Genomic DNA, 22170 nt, shown 5'->3' with positions numbered 1-22170 from the left:
CAAAAACTACAAGTTACATAAATTTGTAATTGTCAATAAATTTTGACTAACAATATAATAAAATATATTCAAAAGAAAATATATGTCAGAAAATATATTGTGCCGCCTGAGTCCCCGAACATACACTTCTCGGGGTTGAGCCTCATTTGGTGGTGCCGAAGCGCCTGGAACACCTCGGTCAAGTCTTGTGCATGTGCAGATACGTCGCTTGACTTTACCACCATGTCATTGACGTACACCTCCATACTTCGGCCAATATGGTTACTGAAAATTTTGTTCATCAGTCGCTGATAGGTGGCTCCAGCGTTTTTCAATCCGAAAGGCATCACTCGGTAATAGTAGTTGGCCGTTTCGGTGATGAACACAGTTTTCTCTTCGTCTTGGGGGTGCATACGGATTTGATTGTATCCGGAGTACGCATCCAGAAAAGACAAAAATTTGTGACCAGATACCCCATCCACAAGCCGATCAATATTTGGTAGGGGGTAGGCGTCCTTCGGGCAAGCTTTGTTTAAGTTGGTGTAGTCGGTACACATGCGCCACTTCCCATTCGACTTCTTTACCATGACTACATTGGCCAGCCAGGTTGTATAATGCACCTCTTGGATGAACCGAGCATCTAATAGCTTGCCGACCTCGGCCTCAATTGCTGCCTTCCTTTCCTCTCCGGCTTTCCGGCGCCGTTGAGCAATCGGCCTTGCTTCCTTGCTTATTGATAATTTGTGGCAGAGGAAATTAGGATCGATTCCAGGCATGTCGGATGGATGCCAAGCAAATAAATCATTGTTCTCGAGGATCACTTGGCTGATAATCAATCGTTCATGTTCATATAAATTAGAACCTATGTAAGTAACTTGGGATTCCAGCATTCCCACTTGAACCGATTGCTTATCTTCAATGGGTTCTACCCTCTCTTCCTGATCGATTCGGGGGTCGAGGTCCATGGCCGAATGCTGTGACACCGAGTGAACGCCTCTCAGCTCCTTAGGCGCTTCGTCCTTCACCCTTGGTAATCGCAAGCTGGCAAAGTAGCATTCTCGCGCAGTCTTCTGATCAGCATGGACCGTGATGACTCGTTTTGACTCGGCCGGGAACTTCATGGCTAAATGAGGGGTGGACACAACCGCCCCAAGCTGATTCAGGGAGGGCCGGCCGAGCAGAATATTATAAGATGTGCTGGCATGAACTACCACATATTTGACCGAGATGTCACGATATTCGGCTCCTTCAAACCCAAACCGGGTTGACAGCTTGATATATCCCTTTGTCTTGACTCGTTCGCCTGAGAACCCAACCAGAGGTTCATCATAAGGAACTAGCTCGGATTCTGGGATACCCAACTGCTTGAACGTGTTCCAATACAGGATGTCGGCTGAACTTCCCTGATCAACCAACGTTTTACGCACAATACCGTTGTGAATTTCAACACTGATTACCATCGGATCATCTTGGTTCGGGTCGATGCCTTTAAAGTCGGCCTCGGTGAAAGTGATGGTGGGAAGGCGGCGACGAGTTGTTTCTACTGCATGCACGTGCCGAACGGCTCGCAGGTGTCTCCGTTGGGCCGATGAGGATGAGCCCCCGCCAGCGAATCCACCGGCTATGGTGTTGATGACTCGTCGAGGTTGCGCCGATGGCTCTTCCTCTCGCCTATCTCTCGACCGGCTACGTTCCCTGTATGAGTGTGTTCCCGCTCTCCTCTGATCAGGCTGATCATGCCGCTGAGACCGGTCGACGTGTCGGGATGAGGTCGGACGGTCTATGAAGCCTTGTAGTTGCCCCTGCTTGATTAAGTCTTCAATTTTGTCTTTCAAAGCCGCGCATTCCTTTGTGGAATGCCCCCGATTACGATGGTATCTGCAAGACTTTGTTGTATTAGCCCTGGGAGGGGTCGAAGCTCGCTTTGGGACTGCTAGCACCTCTGAGGCAAGTGCTTGCTCTAGGACGGCCGATCTTCTTGTATTGAGTGGCGTATATTGTGAGTATCTCGGCCCGCGAGGAGGCTTCTCGCGAGGAATCAGCTCTTTCGGACGACTCCGGAAATTAGTCTCAGCCGATTTGTCAGATTTTGCCGACACCTCCGCTCGGGCTTGGTTCCGGAACTCAGCCAATTCTTCCATCTACATGTATTTGTCGGCTCGCCGACGCAAGTCATCCATGTCAGTAGGGGGTTTCTTACAAATGCTGTTGGCGAAAGGCCCCAGTTTCAAGGCGGTGGTGAGGTGGTGCAGAGCCACAGCAGGGTTCAGGTCTCGGATTTCAAGGGCCGCTTTGTTGAATCGGCTCATGAACGCCCGAAGGGACTCCTTTTTCTCCTAACGGATGCTAACTAGTGCCAAAGAGGTCAACTGGTGAGGCCGGCTTGTAGCGAACTGAATGGTGAACTGGGATGCTAACGTGTTGAACGAGTCAACCGAATTAGCAGGAAGCCGGGTAAACCAACTCAGTGCTCGTCCTTTTAATGATGTTGGGAAGATTCAGCACAAGACGACATCATCAGTAGTGCTTAGAGTAACTTGAGTTAAGAACACATCGACGTGCTCATCTAGGTCGGTGGTACCATCATACTTGTCTAGGGGTAAGGACTTCCAATGGTCAAGAAGTGCAGACTGCATGATGTTTGGGGTAAAGGGGTGTCGGTGTGCTCCGGTCGGCATCGGTTGTATCGGCCGGTTGACCGAAGCATGGACAGCTGGGGCAGCAACAGAAGTGTGAGGGATAAAGGTGTGATGGCCGTGCGAATGGAACGACCCCTGAGTGTGGGTCGTCTCAGAGAGTTTCCATGTGGGATCCCGGTACTGATTTTTGAGGGCAGCATTCTCCTCTCGCAACGCAGCCATCTTAGCAGCATCTCTCTCCCGTTGCTGTTTCATGGCGGCCATGTCTTCCTTCATTTGGCGCACCATGTCGGTCAAGTTTGTCTCCTTTACCGTCTCGGCATTGTCTGCCCCGGACGGGTGCTCATCTTCGGACTGATGGTCTTCAAGGTTAGTTCTTCTTGTCTTTGCCATAATGTCTTCAAAAAGTCTCTTCACAGCTATCGGTTCGGCCCCACGGTGGGCGCAAAAATGTACATGTCTGAGGGTATACTCGTAGTCTTCTAGGTGGTGAAGGGCCGAACGAATACTTCTGGTGGACACTTCAGAGGGGGGAGGTACCTGCAAAAGGCACTCCGATGCTCAAGTCAGGACAAACACGATTTTCTAGGGTAAAGAATGAACAGTGACGTACCTCGTTACGTGTGACCTATTTATAATACCTGACATGGGCTTGAACATGGTGGGCCTTTTCTGACACTTACCAAATTAGGTAATAAGATGCTAATCAGTTAATCATGTCTTAATCATGCACTTATCCTTGTTAACTGTGATTTGTACTATAATCCGTTTAACCTTTCGGTGCATTGTCGAGCCGACAGGAAGAGGCTTGGGAAAATGCACGTCTTCGGCTGTTGACCGGACCGACAAACGCTTACTCAGTTACCTTACTTACTCGGCGTTTGGCCGAGCCGATAGGTAGTGTATGGAGATGCATCATGTTGTTTGCATCGGCCTTAAACCGAGCCGATATGTGCTAGTAGACTATTCTCAGCCTTCGGCTGTAGGCCGAACCGATGCTATCATCAAGGTTTTAGGAATGGTTCAGTTCGCATGGGTGTCTGACAGAACGACACGTGTTGGTCCACGTGACCGATAGGGTCCTCTCGGTACATTAACCATTTCTCTTACTCAAAAAATATCATTAGTGACACACTTTTGCATATTTGAAGGATTGGAAATAAACTGGTTGATCATGATTTTGAATTTAACAAACATAAAATTTATTATGGTATAAATTTTTTTTCATAAATACTCCGAATGAAAGAAAATAAAAAAAATCAAAATAATTTTTTATAAATTAAAATTATCTTTTACAAATCAAAATTTATTTTCTACAAAATTAAATTATACGAGAAAATTCTCAAAATAAGTTAATATGCATTAACTTTTGGAGAAAACTTATTTAGATCTTTAGCTTTTGTATATATCACTAAATGATGTTTACGTATATTTTATTTATTAAATAAATAATACGAATCTTTGATTATGCTGGAACTTGACTTTTTCTAAATGAAGAACTGGTGAAAATTCAACTATTTTTCCTTTCACTAATGATAAAGTTTCAAATCTTTCAATACCCGCGTACAACTGATTAACAATTTTTTAATCTTATGGCATGAAGATGTTATATACTATTTTATTAAATCAAGTAGGTCGTAAAATACGTTAACACGTACTTAGTTTCATATATATTTTATATTGCATGAAGACAACACGAATAACAATGGACATTTTAATGGACAACACTCTGCTTCTCTTTTTTCGCACCCATTGACTCGGTATACGCGGAATCATCCGAGAATAATAATGTACACAATTCTATTAAAGATGATCATAAATACTATCAATAAAATTAACTAATAATATAATTAAAAAAAATTGTTCTACATAAGAAAAATGACATATAAGCAAAGTCAAACTCCATGCCAATTAAATAAAATAGATGAAAAGTAAGCAATAAGCAGCGATTTTTTGATTATAAAGGTAGCATGCATGCGTGGAGTGGATTGTGATGTGGTAGCTAGAGTAATGGGTTCCAAAAGCAAGAGGTGTTCCCTTATTTGGGTTATTCTCTTTGTTTGTTTGTTGAGTTTTTCTGCCAAAGCTCATGAACCTAATGAAGGTAAGTGAACCACTCTTCCCTCCTTGTGTTTGTTTTCTTATATGTATGTAGAAATTAATGGAAATAAGAATTGGTTGCTATATTATGATATATGATATATGATATATGATATGTGTGTGTAACTTTGTAGTTTGGGGTGGACGGAGTAGGAGACTTCTTGCATGTAAGAAGGGAAGAATGACTTTAGATATGGAAGTGAACAAAGCAACAGCAAGAGATGCTCCACGTTGTCACAATTATCTCTGATATATCTACATATATGTGTTGTATTTGTGAGAATGCATGGAGAGTATATAATAATAATAATAATAATTAAAAAGACATAAGACATGTCATTGTTTGTTCCGTTTACTTCATGCAATTTCTCTCAGAATATATAAGATAACATCAAACTTAAACGTTAATATTACGCTTTGTTTATACACTTGCAGCACACTGTGGCTAAAGTAGAATTACCACTTAGCGATTTGAGAAGAGTAGGTTTTGGTGTACGCTTCTTTTAAACAGGCATTGATTGTAACAACTCTTATTATATATAAATAAATTCTTCCCAATTATAAATATAAGAGAATTTATCATTTTGAATGTTAAACTGCATTGGATGAAGTTATTTTTTATTAACAAATATTACACAGAAAAGGGCATATTGAATAAAGGATTATGAGTAAATTAAACATATTTATTTGTTGTAAATTATAGCATATTATATTAATATAATTTATATACTGAAAATATTTATTTATTATAAATTTTAATTTTAATAATATAAAACAAACATTTATCTTTTTTCAATATTCAAACAAAAATGTTTATCTACAGCCTGGTCGGAAAGGTTGGAGATAAGGCAGGGGCTAAACTAAAAACAACCTAAAGAAGGCTGATGATATATACACCTCCTTTTTTTTTATAAGTATACCTCCTTTTAAAACAAAAAAAAATATAAAATATTATAATTTTTTAAAAAAAATTTAATTTTACATTTTCAACTTTTAGTTTGCTACTTTCTTCTTCTTATTCACACACTTTTTTTCCTATTTCAATTTTCACATGTTATCAAAATAGGTGGAGTGAAAGAAAAATAAGGGAGTGCATGTAAAAATTAAAAAAAGAGGAAAGATGTGTGATAAAAAAATACTAAATTAAATGTTGTGGACGTAAAATTAAAAAATTTAAAATAAAAAATAAAAAATATTTTAAAATTTCAATTATTTTTTTTAAAAAGAGATGTACTTATAGAAAAAATGAGGTATATATATCATAAACCTAAAGAAACCTCTTTTCACTTTTGGCCCATTATTTGATTTGGTCAAATCAATGGGCCCATTTAAACATCATAATTGTGGGCTCAAAACTGTGTCCTATTAAGAGCAAATCCGTTCCTCCTTTTTTCGGCCCTCACTTCAAAATCCATTCTAGCTATAGCTAGAAAATAGAAATGTCGTTAATAGCGCTTAAAAAAATTATTTATAAATTTTATATTAAATTTATTTTTGACTTAATTATACTTTTAGTCCTCTATTTTTGTCGATCTAGAATTTTGATATTTCTATTCTAAAATATAAACATTTAGTCTCCTATTTTTTAAAATAGACAATTTTGATTTTTTCATCCAATTTATATTTATTGATTGTTAATTTTTATGTTTTTTTTATGATTTTTTTATATCATTTAAGTATAATTTTTATGTTTTTTAATGATTTTTTATCATTTAAGTAATGTAATATTTAGTGATGTGATGTATAGTGATAAAAATTAAAAATAACACGTAAAAGACTTGTATTTATATCTATTTTTACGAGTGATTAATATTTATTTTATTAATAAAAATTTATTTATTTTTTTTTAATTTTTTATATTTTTAAATATCATGTTACTAAAATATCATATTATTCAAATATGAGTAAACATTAAAATTTAATGACTAGTAAATGTCAATTTGCAAGAGAACTAAAATTTCATACTTTAAAAATTAGAAAAATTAAATGACTATATTTTAAAATAGAGAAACAAAATTCCATATTAATAAAAATATTAAAAAAAAATCAAAAGTAGAATTTAGTTAAAATCTTTTTATATACTAATAACATAGCTAAATTTCCGAAACACATTTAAATCACTTTTAAGGATTTTATTTTTGAAAACATGTAAAATATTTTTTAGAAAAATTAATTTGTAATATATTCAAAATACTCTTTAGGAAATTTGATTAACATTTATTTGCATGCAGACGTCGAGACAACGTTAAAAAACAGCCACGAAATTCAAAACATAGATAGTTCAAAGAATCAAAGCCCAAGTTATAACCAATTCAACAATTTTTTCACAATGAAAAGCATTATTCGGAGAAATCGTCTAAACGTAGATACAGTGTTATTTATGTGATCACTATCAAACCATATATCAATTCAACAAATTTTTAACAGCTGTCCTTGATCGATGAAATCTTGAAATTGAGAAACTATACATTGTGTTAATCGATTCGAGGAGGAATCAAGAGTTACACATGATCGATTATGTTGGCTCGACAAATATCAAAAAATGATTTACGGTATCATGCAAATAAGAATAAGGATTTTACTAATGGATTTGACAAGCTAGACACTTTGTCACATACATACCCTAACAACATATTACGAGAAAATATCCAATTCACGTGCCAAGAATCATCAAAACATCATGGTTTGTGGTGACGGTGCACCGACTCAAGTACATTTATATCGTACACTATCAAACATTATTTCCTTCAAATTATTATCATATACTTTATTTGAATTTTTGTACTTAACCAATGAAGTCAAACCCACTTCTATCAAGTTTTTTTACTTTTCCTTTTCCTAAAGCTACTTAGATTTTAGATTTCCAATCAGAACCCAAACCACATAGAAGCTTCTCTATTCAAACCACAAATATATTTCCAGATTGTACAGTTGTGGGTCATTGCCACCAATGGAAGGTGATGATGCATTTAAGTTACATTTATGAAGAGAAATGTCCACGCAGAGGTTGACTCAGATAAATCATTATTAAAAAGGTTGACTTATTATAAATTAAAATGAAAGGTAGTAAAAGAAAACTTGTGAGATTCATCATGGAACAACAAAATCTTTGGTCTCACATGATATGATTTTAACACCTATTGTGGCGGTGTACCTAAATTCTATTTCAATTTCAACTTCAACGTACCACTCAAACTTGAACTTAATATAGGCCCCTTTTACACTGACAAACAAGGAATTCAATGGACCTTTTATCTCTTTCTATGATTTTCCTCCCCCACCCTTGTTTCTGGTTAAAAATTTAGATTATTTTGGTAGTTCCAATTCACCATGAAGTCTAAATGGAGCAATACATGTGCATTATTTCAATTCAAAACAAAAAAATGTAAGTATTGTTTGATAAGCGAAACGGAACAAAATAAACTAATTTTACATTTTGTTTATTGCATTTTAAAGTTAAAAAAAAAATTACAGGACCCACGAGTATAATTATATTAAAATAATTAATATAAATTATAATAAGATAGCTTATATTAAAAAATTATTACAATAATTTTCACATGAAAAAAATGTTAAGTAAAATAATTTTACTAATATCCAACTACAATTCTGTTTAAATACTACTAAACTTTTCTTTGCCGATATTACAAATATAACTGTATTTTACTAATGTATGATATATTAACAAATATAGAACAATTTTACATTATCATTTAATCATAAATTACTATAAATAATAAATTTTTAACTTTTATAATAAATAAATAAAATGTCATATTAATATAAATATTTGATTGATTGATAATGTAAAATTATTCTAGTTGTATCATCATTAAACTCTTAATTTTAAATATAACTCTATAAGAGAAACTTATTATTAATTTGTTTTAATACAATTAAAAAAAAATGTGATAAACCGACACGTTTTGCCGGTCAATACGTTATATATCATGATTGTGTTACGCATGAACATTCTTATTCATTAACTGAATATTTAAAATTTACAACATTATTCATTTTTTTTTTGGTACATTCTAATTTTCTGTATACATTTCAATATTATTCATTTAATCATTAATTAAACATAAAGAAAAGTATATTATGCCAACCCAAAAACTGTAGACTTCTGACTTGACTATCTTTCAAGAGAATCAAGACCAAGGTTAACGGAAACAAAGTATTTCATTTAGGTATGCATGCTTGAGATAATGCTAAGCAACAGAAACATATATATATATAAATCTTAATGCACTTTTATATTTTGTCAGCGATGTCAACTCTATAAGAGATTATATATAAAATAGTTAGAAAGTGACAGATAACAGAAAAACGTATTTTTTATGACAAAAAAACTGTGGATGGCTTTGTTGAGTGAATAAAATATCCTATGCTTTGACAATTTAGAATGTCAAAAAATAGTTTAGTTATTCAACATAATGGTTGCCCACAAAACCAATGTTGAAGAAAGTTGAGTTTCATGCACCAACAAGCTGCAACATCATATATTTAAATGGTTTTATTGTTAAAATCACATATAGGGAGAAGACTTTGGCCTTTTTCATGATAATCAAAATGGTTGAAGTGCCAGCTCACTGACCGACCTTGAGACTATGCACCACGTTAGTATATCTTATGTATTATAATATTATTGATAATATTATAGCGTGGAATTAACTTCCAGTGAGGGACTAACGCACAAAGTTATTAAATTTGCTTTTGGATGATGGATTGGGTCATTTAATAAAATCCCAAGAGACAGGGAAGATCGCATGCTTTGATTTGCATTCCTCAATAATTGATTGTAACTCTTCAACATCTGTTATATCTTCCACAATCAAATGCAATATTTTAATTAGATATGACTAATTAATTTAGATGCTCCTAAAAGCTTCAAGCCTAAACAATAAACTAACTAGTTAGCACACCTTGACTCCAAGAATCTATATATAGCCAAAGTTGGAGACATATTAGCACTGTGGCAAAAGTTAGAAAAACACAGACACAGAAACAGACAGAATGAGGAGCAATCATGTGCGTTTGAACTGTGGCATTACATTGCCTCGTATTGGATTTGGCACTTATTCCTTCCCAAATGATAGGAAGACAACAGAACTTGCTGTCCACAAGGCCCTTGAGGTACTAACCATACTTATATAGTGCCTTAAAACCCTTTTGCATTGGGATTTCTTTTATACAATTTTATGTCCCCTATTTCACTATCTCTTATGCGCACTACTATTATAGAAAGGAAAAGCTACATGGCTTTCTATATTTTAAGCTTGTTTAAATACGAATTTAGAAGAACTTCTTTATTTAGAAAAAACTCTTTACATTCAATACAAAAAGCCAATCTCAAAAGTCCTGTAATTAAACATACTCTAAATTCTTAACTTTGCTTATTGTTGATATTTGATACACGTGCATGTACATATATGCAGATGGGTTATAGGCATTTTGACTCAGCAAAAATATATGGTTCTGAGCCAGCAGTTGGCAAAGCCATAAATGAGGCAATTTGCGTGGGAGAAATAGAGAGAGAAGACATTTTCTTAACATCCAAACTGTGGGGGAGTGATCACCATGATCCCGTTTCTGCATTGAAGCAAACTCTAGAGTAAGCAAATAGAATCTTTGAAGATGTGAATTGCATGCCTTGGCTTTCCAACAAACTTGAGGGAAATTTTCAGATACACCCCTACCATATCTTAACCCTTGGCTTTTCATGATTTTTCTAAAGTAAATAAGCTAAAATGCATGTGGTGTATCATAATTACCAAAATCAAAATCTCATGGGATAACAAAAACAATGGAGTTAACTTGTGGCCAAGAATGACTGAATATTGTCTTGTCATGCCCCACAAGTGGACATGGGAAACAAATATGTGACAGAATCTTTCTTAATATTGCAGCTAATTACTTAATTTTGAAGAATGGGGACAAATCGTGTTGGAAATCTAATGTTGATTTTATTCGTTTCATTAATTGAATACAAAACAGGAATATGGGCATGGAGTACTTGGACATGTACCTAGTGCACTGGCCTGTGAGTTTGAAGCCATGGGTTGACTACCCTGTACCGAATGAAGACGACTTTGAAAAGTTGGACCTTGAAACCACATGGGCGGGGATGGAGAAATGCCTAGAAATGGGGTTGTGTAGGTGCATTGGAGTTAGCAATTTCTCTAGCAACAAGATTGAGTGCCTATTGGATTATGCTTCTACACCTCCAGCTGTAAATCAGGTCAGTAGAGTTAAATCTTGAGGGGCATTAGTACTATTTATTCACATTATAATAATTTGTTTATTATTCATTGATAATCGAACTTGGTATCAAGAGACTTTCAACACTCGTACATCTTGTTCAACTTACTTGATTGACCATTACAATAATTTAACACACCCAATATTGGTACACAGGTGGAAATGCATCCAATGTGGAGGCAAGGAAGGTTGAGAAAGACTTGTGGAGATCACAAGATACATGTAAGTGCTTATTCACCACTTGGTGGGCCAGGGAATGCATGGGGATCAACAGCAGTGGTTAATCACCCAATCATTCGATCAATTGCCTTCAAACACAAAGCAACTCCAGCACAGGTAAAACTCAACTCCAAACCCTTGTTTATTAGGTGCAATGGTGTGAAATTATATCAGATATTTGAATTTTATCATTAGTTGAATGAAAATATTTAACATAGGTTTTCACTATGCTTTTGAAGGTTGCATTGAAATGGGGACTATCAAAGGGGTCAAGTATGATTGTGAAAAGTTTCAATCATGGAAGAATGAAGGAAAATATAGGAGCGTTTGATCTGAGACTTGATAATGAGGATATGTTGGAGATTGAGAAATTGGAGGAAGTGAAGATTATGAGGGGGGAGTTTCACGTTAATGATACCACAAGTCCCTACAAAACAATTGAGGAACTTTGGGATGGTGAAATTTGAATGCAAAGACAAATGTAATGTTTGTCTTGGTGACCAGATTCTTCATTCCTTAGAATTGAGAAATGGTGATGATTTAGAATGATCACAGCATAAAAAAAGAAAAAAACAAAGAAACACCTATTTTGTACAACTAAACTTGCTTTTGCGAGTTACTGTAACTATATTTTACTTATGTTGCTTATGAATGATATTTCTCTCACTTTCTCCGCAATTGTCATCATCGTATTTAAAATTTTAAGCGTGTGGCTCCAAGCCCAACTTTTGACTATGTGCTCATGGAACACCTAAATATGAACTAATACATCATATATGATTAATATTTATGTGTTTGAATTATAGTTAAACTTAACTTTTTAAACCAACTTTAAAAAATAAGCAACATTTTTCTTATTTTTGATCTAACTGAGATTTACTAACAATTCACACACACACACACAAAAAAAAAAAAAAAAAAAACTACAAGACATAGATATTATATTTGAAATCAGCTAACTAAAGTTGTAAAATGCAGACGTGTATTCTAACATAGGTATCACCGGATCAAGATAAATAAATAACCCAAAGAATTTGTATTCTCTTGTTGAGTAACATAATATAATTATGAGTTTTGCTTATCACTTTTTTTTTTTTTATGAAAAAATGCTTTAAGAAATTAAAAATGTATTTTTAATGAGATGTGTAGTAGACGAGTAACACACTCCGGATTTCTAATATAACTTTTCAAAAATATAATTTCCGCTTTCAACTTATGACTTTTTTATTTATACACTCCATGTTTTATTCCCCCAAGAACATTCTTTTAAAAAAACTAGTTTGGAAACATATTTCCTTCTCTCCTTACCTTTGTCATTCACTTTCCCCATTCCATTGGATGGAGGATTCTTTTTATTCAACAAAAACCGAAATCCTCTTCCGCCGAAGGTCAACCACTCCAGTTCTCTTGCATCTGTCCACCTTCCACCATTAGCCCGTCATCTAAGTCGTAATAGAACTTTTCAGCCAAACGGTTAAATAATAGTAATAATCATTTTTTCTTTTAGGCATCTCTAAATATTCATTTCGGATAAATAATTTCAAGAGGTAAAAAGCCATCAAAGCAAATCAAATACTGCACAAAAGGCAGAGCCCCCTAGATGGGTAATTTAAGATTAACTAGCTATGCTATTATTTTTATTAGCATACTACTCACAACACAATGGAATAGAAGCATAAAATTCTTCATCCAAACACATAATCATACAAATAATTTAGTAGCAATTAGCAAATTTAGATAATGCCATAATTACAACATCTGTTTGAGCGGGCATGCTGATCTCTTTTTTCCCAAAAGTCATGATCTTGACTGGGCTGGCGATCAGTTGAGTAGATGGTTTTGAACATGTTCGTACTTCCCTTTTGATTTGATAATTTATTCTCCAGCATCATCCATTTACAACGTCAGGTTGAATCTAGAAACCATTTCTGAATAATTGGAGAGGTAATTATAATAAATGGGAAAGATAATTCTCCAATATAGTCTAATTAAAAAAGGTAAAATTCATAAATGGCCGATATATAACTGAATGCTTCATTCAGGGTTGGAACTAGAATTGAATTTATAATATGGGGCGCAGTTTCGCATACCCAATAACCTTTTGATTAAAAAGTCAACAGAATGTATCGTCAGTCATACATGCCTACCTAAAAACTCTAAACAGTTGACCCTTTGGTCAATGATATTCATAGTGCACAAAGACCTTGGAGAAGACTACAACAGAAGTAAAATTTAATGACTGTCATTTGCATACCTGTCAAAATTGGAATCATTCATTACATGAGCTATGCTGCAACTACTTGTGTAACATTTTCTTTAATACCTTGCTCGATGCACTGAAAGAAATTTAAAGTCATTTCTGAAGAAAAGGAATACATGACTAATTTTATGATGTCAACAAAACGCTCTAAGAAGCATGTAAAAATATCAGCCTATAGTTGGACAACTCCAATTTGCAAGAGAAGAATTTTAATAATAAAAATGCTATGTATTTTTAGTAGAGCATTAATAGTTAAACACACTAGCTTTTCAGTCCTTGCATGCATGCTACCATGATAAGAATGTCTAAAAGGTTTCATTACTCCAAAACATGACCATTTCACTTTTCATGACGTCATTATGCTATTTATTTAATATTTTGGTTAAGGAGGATATCTCATCGTTCTCTTTCTCTGCACTTCTTTCTCTTTTCTAATAAACTTCTCCCATCAATCCTAAAGCAATATTGAATATTGAGTAGTAGAAGATAAATATACTCTTAAGATCCAAATATTGCATCTATAAAAATTTTACCTGAAGAAGGTAACCATGCAGCCAATCCAATGTTTGAGGAAATGTTGTTGCCGATACATTGACAACAGTCAACCCCTGTAACATCAGATAGCAAAAATTTAAGTAAGAAAAATAATCACAGATGATAAAAATTCAAATCTTAAATTTATAAGGGCTTTAGGTAATTCAACAATCAGTGAATAATATTTGTATCGTTTCACATTCATTAGTTAATAAATGGAAGTAATTCACCATGGAAACAAAGGGTAAAAAGAAAACTATAGAACAAGTAGATATAGAACAATTTGAATTGGAAAAATGTCCAAAATTGTCTTGGTTATCATCAAAACAAACAACATACCAGAAAAAAGGATTTTCCACTAAAATTTCCGATAATCAATATGACAGTATATGTTTTGGGCATACCTGTGACGTGAATGAGCACAGATAATCCTGTATGGTTTTCAAGTTGGCTACAAGCTTCTCATTATCCTGAAAATTGAACAACAAAATTCAGAAAGAGTTGAGACAGATTGAGTCCCAATCTAATACAAGTTTATGTGAACTCCTTATGGTTCTTTTTTTTTTTTGTGTCTTGGATGGTTGTTCACAACAGGATTGGCAAGCCTAGTTGTCTCAATGTGTTTTCCTGTTTCAGTCTTATTTATGCAGTATAAATCGTATTACAAGAAGATAAAATACTGTACCAGGTCTGGACATTTGTCATTAAATGTGCGAGAGGTGATCCATTCCTCAAGTAACGCCTGCAAATAGGGTATGAATAAGATGAGTATCATTAGATTATTTGATTTTTTTTGAAATATAAGGTGGAATTTGATTGAGTAAGACTTGTGCATGTAGCAAGACTTGTGCACTTGACCTAAGTTGTTTTCAAGAAATTCAACCTATCCTACTACTATTGACATAGGACAGAAGAAGGCAACAATTAAGAAAACACCGAGACCACAGTTATTGTTTCTTTTCCATGTCATTGTCAATATTACAATTGTTGTAAATCCATGTATCAACCCATAAACAGTATTATTATTTTCATTGACTGCATTAAGTTCCTCATGCACTATTGGAACACAAACATCCTAGAGATACACAGGACCTGTCTGTAACCTTGGACAACCAAATAAGTTCCTGAAGTCAGACGTGCAACAAGTGAAAACAAAAAACACTTATGCGCATAATTGTCACTTTCACAAAAACAATGGAGAATGAGAGAAAACCTTATGATCAAATTCAGCCATCTTCAAAACAATAGGCACAATTATTGGTTTGGGACCCGACTTCGCCTTACTAATAGCAGGTTTGTCTGTCTCCAGTTCCCTAAGAGAAGCACCTACAAGGCAAACTTATTTTTTAAAATTGAAACAATGCCCAACATTCATATTATTGCTTATCTCTTAGTAATAAAGTAATCAGCACTAAAATACGGCAAATAAAACAGACCAACCTTTATGTTCAGAGATGCTTTCAATGAGGCCCATGGATGCCATAGAATTTGATACTGAATCAACCTGGTCAGTAGATACTCCTTCATTAGAGCTCAAAATCTTGGAGCCACCATTATTCTCATCACTGCTACCCTCATGAATATTTTTTTCTTGTATAGTAGCACTATCATCTACTGTCACAGATGCTGGATTTATCACTTTATTTTCTGAATGTACACCAGAAGGTGATTTATTCTCATCGTCCACTAAATAGATGCTAGGATCCAAATGTATTCCCTGTCATTATGAACACATAAACAAAAAAAAAATGAGAGCTCACTGAGAGAAACACTTTGACTGCATGATATAAAATTAAAAAAAAAAAAAAACCTAATTATTACAACAAAATATAATTGGACATATTTATGGGAGACCAAAGTCACATGAAATTATCATTTTTTTTTTTAATTATTTGATTTCATCTGACAGTATCTTCAATTATTTAAGGTATGAAAACAAAGGTTTCAAATTGTGTGTTTTATTTCTATCAATAAAAGAAAAAATAGTATAAAAAATTGAAATAGGTACAGAAAAAGGGAAAAACAAAATATCTCTCTACAAGGAAAGGAAAGACGAAAATAGAGAAACACCCATAACAATAATTCTCTATGATCCATCCACATATCAAGTATTTGTTTTCATCTGTAAAAGGATGAGTGGTGTAATACTGTAAAATGTAAATAACTAATTTATAAGTGTCAGAATATATTGAATTTTTTAAGATTTAGAACTGAGTGGGTATAGACTAAGCCACCAAACCCTACTACAGGACAGAAAAATAAAGAAACATGAAAGAAGAGAACAGGGAGGTGAGAGAAAATATGGAGATTTAATACTGTAAGTAACCAATTGGCAGCTTTCAGGATAACATATATTTCTACATCGACCAAACCAAACCCAATTTTGCATATATGTTAATCTATGAAACTGAAAGTGCAAGAAAAATTTAATACACCATTTATTCTTGCACTGTAAGACAGCTACTTTCCTCTGGGACAGCCTTTACGGGACCCTTATACTTTGGATCAATTTTTGATTGTTTTCCTAAAAGGTAATGGTATTTAAAAGAGAAAAAAATACGTTGTCCACTATAAAACTACAAATGCTTTTTTATCATAATTATCTCGAGATTTTGTGGAAGTAGTCATCAACAGAGAAATGTTCATCTACTCATGGTTAGTATTTTATGAAATAAACTAATCAAAAATTGATTGACCAATCTAAAAACTGCAAGGATGTTAAACAGGGTATACAAGGAACCTTCCATTAAATACATGTTGATACATACCTCAATAATTATTGGCTTCCCATCTTTCATTGCCTTTTTCAGATCACCAGCCAAACCTAGAAATCAATTGCCAATTTAACATTTAAAAACAATCAAGTATCCATGGCATTCTAAAAAAAAAATGGACTACTTATATGGATGAAATATCCATGGCATTCTATAAAAAAATGGACTACTTATATGGATGAAAACCAAATTAAATTTAGAAAATGATAAAGAACTCAAGCTAGAAACAACTGAGAAAACCTTTACGAACAACCCTGCATTCTCTGCAAAATTCAGTTATTAACTCCTCTGACGAACTAAAGTCTCTGGCCCATACAGGAGTCGATGCCAATGGTGCACTACATCATAAACAAGAAAATCATTTAGATTTGATATATAAATATATGCAATTATTGATCACTTCAGTGATTAAAGAGATGAAAATCAACAGGCCAAAAGATGAGCATGCCAGCATAAAAGTTAAGATTTGTCAATTTCTTTCATGCTGACACCTACTAACATCAGTACTGAACAAATTCAAAGGAAAAATGGAGAAATATAGCATTAAAAATCAACACGTAAATGAAAATATATATCAATTTACACAGAAACTAAAAATTCAGCCATACTATATGAATTCAAGCATAATATTGCATTAATAGACATAGATTTTGCTATGCAGTAATAAAATTATGAATGCTGAGTGTGTTTGTGTATCCATGAGCTTGATTTCATAAGTAAATAATTTTAGGCAAAAGGTAGCCTTAGCATGGTCCCTTATGAAAACAGTTGAATAAATAACTGTGTAGACAAACAGAACTTTCAATCAAAAAAATACTAGTCGGCTTTAGGAAGAAATAAAGAAGTTCAGGACATACTCTGTTGATGTGCGCAACAATTCATAAACCATATCTGTCTATCAGAATCAACAAGAAAAATGTCAAAATTATTTGTAATTTTGTATACTATATAAACTATCAAAATAAAATAAAGGGACAACTCCCATTAGGTGCCAGATAGATAACCAGGACTATATGAATCCACTTTGGTTGTTAGATACACCAAATTGGAGATACTTTGGTTAACTTGCACTTAATTGAGCCCTTATTGTATGTGGTGAGAAGATGCAGTTATATTAAAGGTATTCAATGCCTACCTGTAATACATTTGGTAAATTTAGCCTCTGTGCAAGCAGGGTGGCAATAGTAGACTTCCCAACACAAGCAGTTCCACAGACAAGGATTACTAACGGAACTCTCTGATGGTGAAATCTGGATAAATGGGGAAAGCAAGAAAATGGAAAAATGCCTCAATATTACTACAATACGTGTCCCCCCTCAAGTAATTTCTTTTTTCCAGGAAACATGAATATGGAAAATTAGACACAATTTGCAAACATTTATGTACATATACATATTGTTCAAACAGATGCAAATTTGAAAATATTTACATACATACATATATAAAGATGAAATGTCTATGCATACATATATACATGTAGACAGAAATGACATACATGCATGCATGCTAATCTTATCATCATCTTTTAAGAAAGGAAGGAAATAAGAACAGAATTTTGTCTATGTTAGAAAATGAGGATAAGATATTGACACAGTTACATGTTTTGGAGGAACAAAAATTGTCTCAACCAGAAAGATTGCATACTTACCTTGTCATCATCTTGTAACGATTTATGTACTCTTCTCCATATCCCCGCCGCTCCATAAGCTGCACATATGGCACACACTTAGAACATTTCTATAGGTTAACTCAGCATTTAGAAATTTGAGGAATTCCCGCACATATATAATGAAATCCAACTTCCTCCTATTAAGAGACAGTCCCAAACAAAGAATCAATTGACTACATTTTTTTATACACACAGGTTTCCTGTATAAGTAAATACGCAAGGGGAATAAAGACATGTCATGCAAATAGATGTACACTATTTTATTCTTCAAGTAATATTTGTCCACAAAAGTTTAATCTTGACCATTAGTTCAAACAAAAAAAAGCTAATGATGAAAGTTCGCACAAAATTTCCCCAAGGTGGTGTGTATCAACAGAGCATACAAACAGAGAGAAGAACCCAAAGGGAGGAAAACTTTAACTGTGTGTGATGGACAAATAAAACCAAAATTTTGGCTTTGGCATACCTTAAATAAGTTGGCTTCCAAGTCAGATTGAGAGCTGCAGCACAGAAACACAATAATTTATTTATTAATTTTTTGGTAAAACTAATTCAAAAACAGAGAGAGAGAAGCGAAACAGCATACACATCGAGAAGGCTGTTGTCGATGAGCAGCTTCTTGAGTTCAAGAGCAATTTTGATAGCTACATGGTTTGGAATCTGAAAGGAACAAGCTAATAATAAATGATCCGATGCAGTAACTAATTTTGGGAAAATGAAGTCCAATCCATAGAAATTGAAAGAGAATTGAAAGATGAAAAGCAGCGTCCGATACCTTGGTTACGGTGAGCATTCTGCTGAGCAAGAATCTGGAGAGAACGTAGTAGTGGTCGGCATTGTCACCCAACCAAACCTTGACCTGCGGGAAGAAAGCGTTAAGAAATAGAAGGAAGAGAGAAGAAAGAGAGAGGGTGAAATTGGAAGACCTTGACGAAATCGTATTTGGAGGAACCGTTGCGAGAAGAGAATCTGACGGAGGGAAAGGAAGAGCTTTGCTTATCATCGCTGTCTTCGCCACTCACAGGGCTTGTTACATTCACAATCTTCTCCTTTTCCTTCTTCATCGATTCGATCCAATTCACTCACTGTTCTTCAATCAACCTTCCAATGCCATCAACTATTCATTCTCTCACACCTTTTTTTCATTTCCAAACTCACAAAATAAACGGACACAATTCCACGACTATTTCTCTTCACACCAATATTAAATTAAATTTAATTATATGTATTTTTATTTAAGATTTTAATGCTTATCCATTCACCACAATTTTACACTTTCTTTTTCAGGTTTACATCCAACTTAGAACTTACTGCTACAGGAAAGACACATTTCGGTTTTCGTATATCTCTATATTTATATTTGTTTTTTAAGGTTTTTAAGTGAACGTGGTTGTTAAAAAATATTATAATAAGATTTGAGTATAAATTTGTACATGAGAGTGGGTGATTTTTTATTTATTTATTATTTACTACAGAAATAATAATTTTTAAAAGAGAATTGTTAATAACACTCTTTCTAATATATTTCTCTTAATACATTTATTCTCATTAATTAGAGAATTTATTGAAAATTATGGAATTAAGAGAGAAAGTTGTTAAATAAGACATTAGATTTATTACATTTTATGTTTTACAATACATTTTAACTAATTAAATAGTGTGTTATTTGTATTTCTCTTTTTAAAATTATAAAGTGTATGGATGAATAAAAGCATCTAATAAAAATGAAAATTAAATGGTAGTTATCATAATATGTATCCATTTTATAATATATATATATATATATAAGTTACGAGTGTGTTTGAATATTCATTCACACACATTCTAATGTATACAAACATAAGAATGAGTGCGGATGGATTGAATTTTGTTTGAATACTTATCCACACACATTTAGATATATTCAAACTAAAAAAATGTAAGAATGAGTGAATTGAATTAAACGCACGTTTGTCTAAAAATAAACATGGTTTACATCTTTCAACTTTTGTTACTAATTTGATTATACTTTTTTTTTTAAAAAAAAATGTAATTATCAAACCATGATATATATTATTTTGAGTAAATTTTATAGCAATTAAGAAATTTAGTTTTTTTTTATAGAGTTAATAAATTTATATTAAAATACTTTTTTAATCCATATAATTTTACTTACTTTATTTTTTAATTTTTTATAATTTAAAAAATATATTTTTAGTCTCCTTATTTATCTTTTTTTTTAATATGTTTTAGTTCTTATAGTTTAATATATATATTTTTAATCCTTTACTTTCAATTTTTTAATTCTTATTCTTTATTTTTAATTTCTTTATAACATTGACTTTTTTATGTTGATTTGACAAATGTATTTAACACAAAAATTGAAGACATTTATCACATGTGTTCAAAAGAAACAATATTACAAAAAATTGATATGGACTAAGAAAAGATAAGTAAAGAAATTAAAAAGATATATATTAAACTATAGAGATTAAAAATAAATAATAAAGATAAATATAAAATTAAAGATATCTATTTTAAACTATAAAAACTATAAACCCCAAGCGTGTGGTTCAGCGGTAGGGGTTGATCCACGCTTAAGCAAGGTCAGGGGTTCGAATTCTGTCTTGTGTATGCAGCCGCGTTAAATCTTGGGGTCAGCTATCTCACCCTTTGAGGTGCTTCCAACGTAGCGAGGAGATTAGTCACTGCTGTCGGCGGTGGATACTCCAGGGACGAACAAAAAAAAAAAAAAAACTATAAAAACTATAATGTAAAGTAAATAAAATTATAGGGACTAAAAAAAATATTTTAACCGTAAATTTATTATATATGAAAAAAATTTATTGATTAATAGTATATAAAATCTTTAGACAGTTTTGTATATATATCATTTTCTCCTTATTTAATATTTTAAATATATAAAAGTAATTGATTGTTTTCACTTAATAAGTAAAAATTAATAAAAATAAATGTTGTAATACGATTTGGGTTACGCTAATCAGTGTCCCAAGATCATTAAATAAGAAATAAATAAATAAATAAATATACGTTAGGGTTGCATTAGAATTTAAGAGCGAGTGCACCATTACAATTTTCTAATAAAAAAACTATTTTAAATTCTTTAATTAACTCTTTTAGATATTGGTTAACATTTTCTTTATAAGATTTACATTTTTTTTAATCTTAAAATTAGGGAGTTTATCCTCAACAGTCAACAGTCAACAGTCAACACCTTCGGTTTTCAGTTATCAATTTGTAAATAAGAGCATGCTTCAAAGTTGCTATAGTTTTATTGTTAATTGAGATTAAATTGTTTTTGGACTAATGAACACATCTCACATTAAACTAACTAATTTAATACCCCAATTCAATATTTAAAGAAAAGTTAAATACAAATTATTATTCAACGAGATAATGACATGATATTTAGGAGAACCAATATAATTGCTTAATATTCTGTTACTTTGAAGCAATTGATTTAATTAACCGCTTCCTTTGTTTTGTTGATATCTGCCCTTGGGTTTACTACGATTGTTATAGATTAATTGGTATTAATATTAAGATTTATTAGTAGATTCCTCGTACTACGTTAATTTTTCCACTAAGATACTTGGGAGAGAAAAATGTTAAATGTAACTCGTATGAACTTTATTTGTATCTTATCTCTAGAAAAGTAACATCCAAATATGCTTTATGATGTAGTCATTCTATGGTTGTGCAAAGAAGCTTATGAAGAAATAAAGACATCCAAAC

The 22170-nt window shown here is 33.1% G+C and overlaps 2 protein-coding genes across 3 annotated transcripts; one reads left to right on the top strand and one right to left on the bottom strand.

Moving 5' to 3' along the window:
* Positions 1 to 9645: 9645 nt before the first annotated feature.
* On the top strand, positions 9646 to 12115 carry LOC109798377 (NAD(P)-linked oxidoreductase superfamily protein). The gene is made up of 5 exons (XM_020358617.3): positions 9646 to 9854; positions 10157 to 10332; positions 10716 to 10959; positions 11136 to 11315; positions 11438 to 12115. The coding sequence occupies exons 1-5, from the start codon at positions 9735 to 9737 to the stop codon at positions 11663 to 11665; spliced, it is 948 nt and encodes a 315-aa protein (XP_020214206.1). The 5' UTR covers positions 9646 to 9734; the 3' UTR covers positions 11666 to 12115.
* A 751-nt stretch (positions 12116 to 12866) lies between these two features.
* Positions 12867 to 19631, bottom strand: LOC109798865 (P-loop containing nucleoside triphosphate hydrolases superfamily protein). 2 transcript variants are annotated; one of them, XM_020359280.3, is made up of 16 exons: positions 19362 to 19629; positions 19211 to 19294; positions 19022 to 19095; positions 18902 to 18935; positions 18415 to 18473; positions 17902 to 18016; positions 17624 to 17661; positions 17007 to 17104; positions 16761 to 16816; positions 15433 to 15709; positions 15206 to 15318; positions 14678 to 14734; positions 14397 to 14462; positions 13992 to 14066; positions 13453 to 13534; positions 12867 to 13126 (listed from the first exon to the last, which is right to left on the bottom strand). In XM_020359280.3, the coding sequence occupies exons 1-15, from the start codon at positions 19497 to 19499 to the stop codon at positions 13484 to 13486; spliced, it is 1335 nt and encodes a 444-aa protein (XP_020214869.1). In that variant the 5' UTR covers positions 19500 to 19629; the 3' UTR covers positions 12867 to 13126; positions 13453 to 13483. The 2 variants fall into 2 exon arrangements, with proteins under 2 accessions (XP_020214869.1, XP_029127081.1); XM_029271248.2 differs by lacking the exons at positions 12867 to 13126; positions 13453 to 13534 and adding an exon at positions 13596 to 13912 and having other exon boundaries at positions 19362 to 19631.
* Between the last annotated feature and the right edge of the window lie 2539 nt (positions 19632 to 22170).

The sequence above is a fragment of the Cajanus cajan genome, chromosome 8, assembly GCF_000230855.2.
Source record: "Cajanus cajan strain Asha chromosome 8, NIPB_CcT2T_4, whole genome shotgun sequence".
Classification (NCBI taxonomy): domain Eukaryota; kingdom Viridiplantae; phylum Streptophyta; class Magnoliopsida; order Fabales; family Fabaceae; genus Cajanus; species Cajanus cajan.
This window is presented reverse-complemented; position numbering and strand designations above follow the sequence as displayed.

Excerpts from the sequence above, each read along its gene's own strand:
- LOC109798377 (XM_020358617.3), top strand. The coding sequence starts at position 9,735 with ATGAGGAGCAATCATGTGCGTTTGAACTGTGGCATTACATTGCCTCGT. Across the intron at positions 9,855-10,156 it reads CTGTCCACAAGGCCCTTGAG|ATGGGTTATAGGCATTTTGA; the intron begins GTACTAACCATA and ends ACATATATGCAG. Across the intron at positions 10,960-11,135 it reads CACCTCCAGCTGTAAATCAG|GTGGAAATGCATCCAATGTG; the intron begins GTCAGTAGAGTT and ends ATTGGTACACAG.
- LOC109798865 (XM_020359280.3), bottom strand. The coding sequence starts at position 19,499 with ATGAAGAAGGAAAAGGAGAAGATTGTGAATGTAACAAGCCCTGTGAGT. Across the intron at positions 17,662-17,901 it reads ATTTACCAAATGTATTACAG|ACAGATATGGTTTATGAATT; the intron begins GTAGGCATTGAA and ends TGATTCTGATAG. Across the intron at positions 15,319-15,432 it reads AAGCATCTCTGAACATAAAG|GTGCTTCTCTTAGGGAACTG; the intron begins GTTGGTCTGTTT and ends TTTGCCTTGTAG.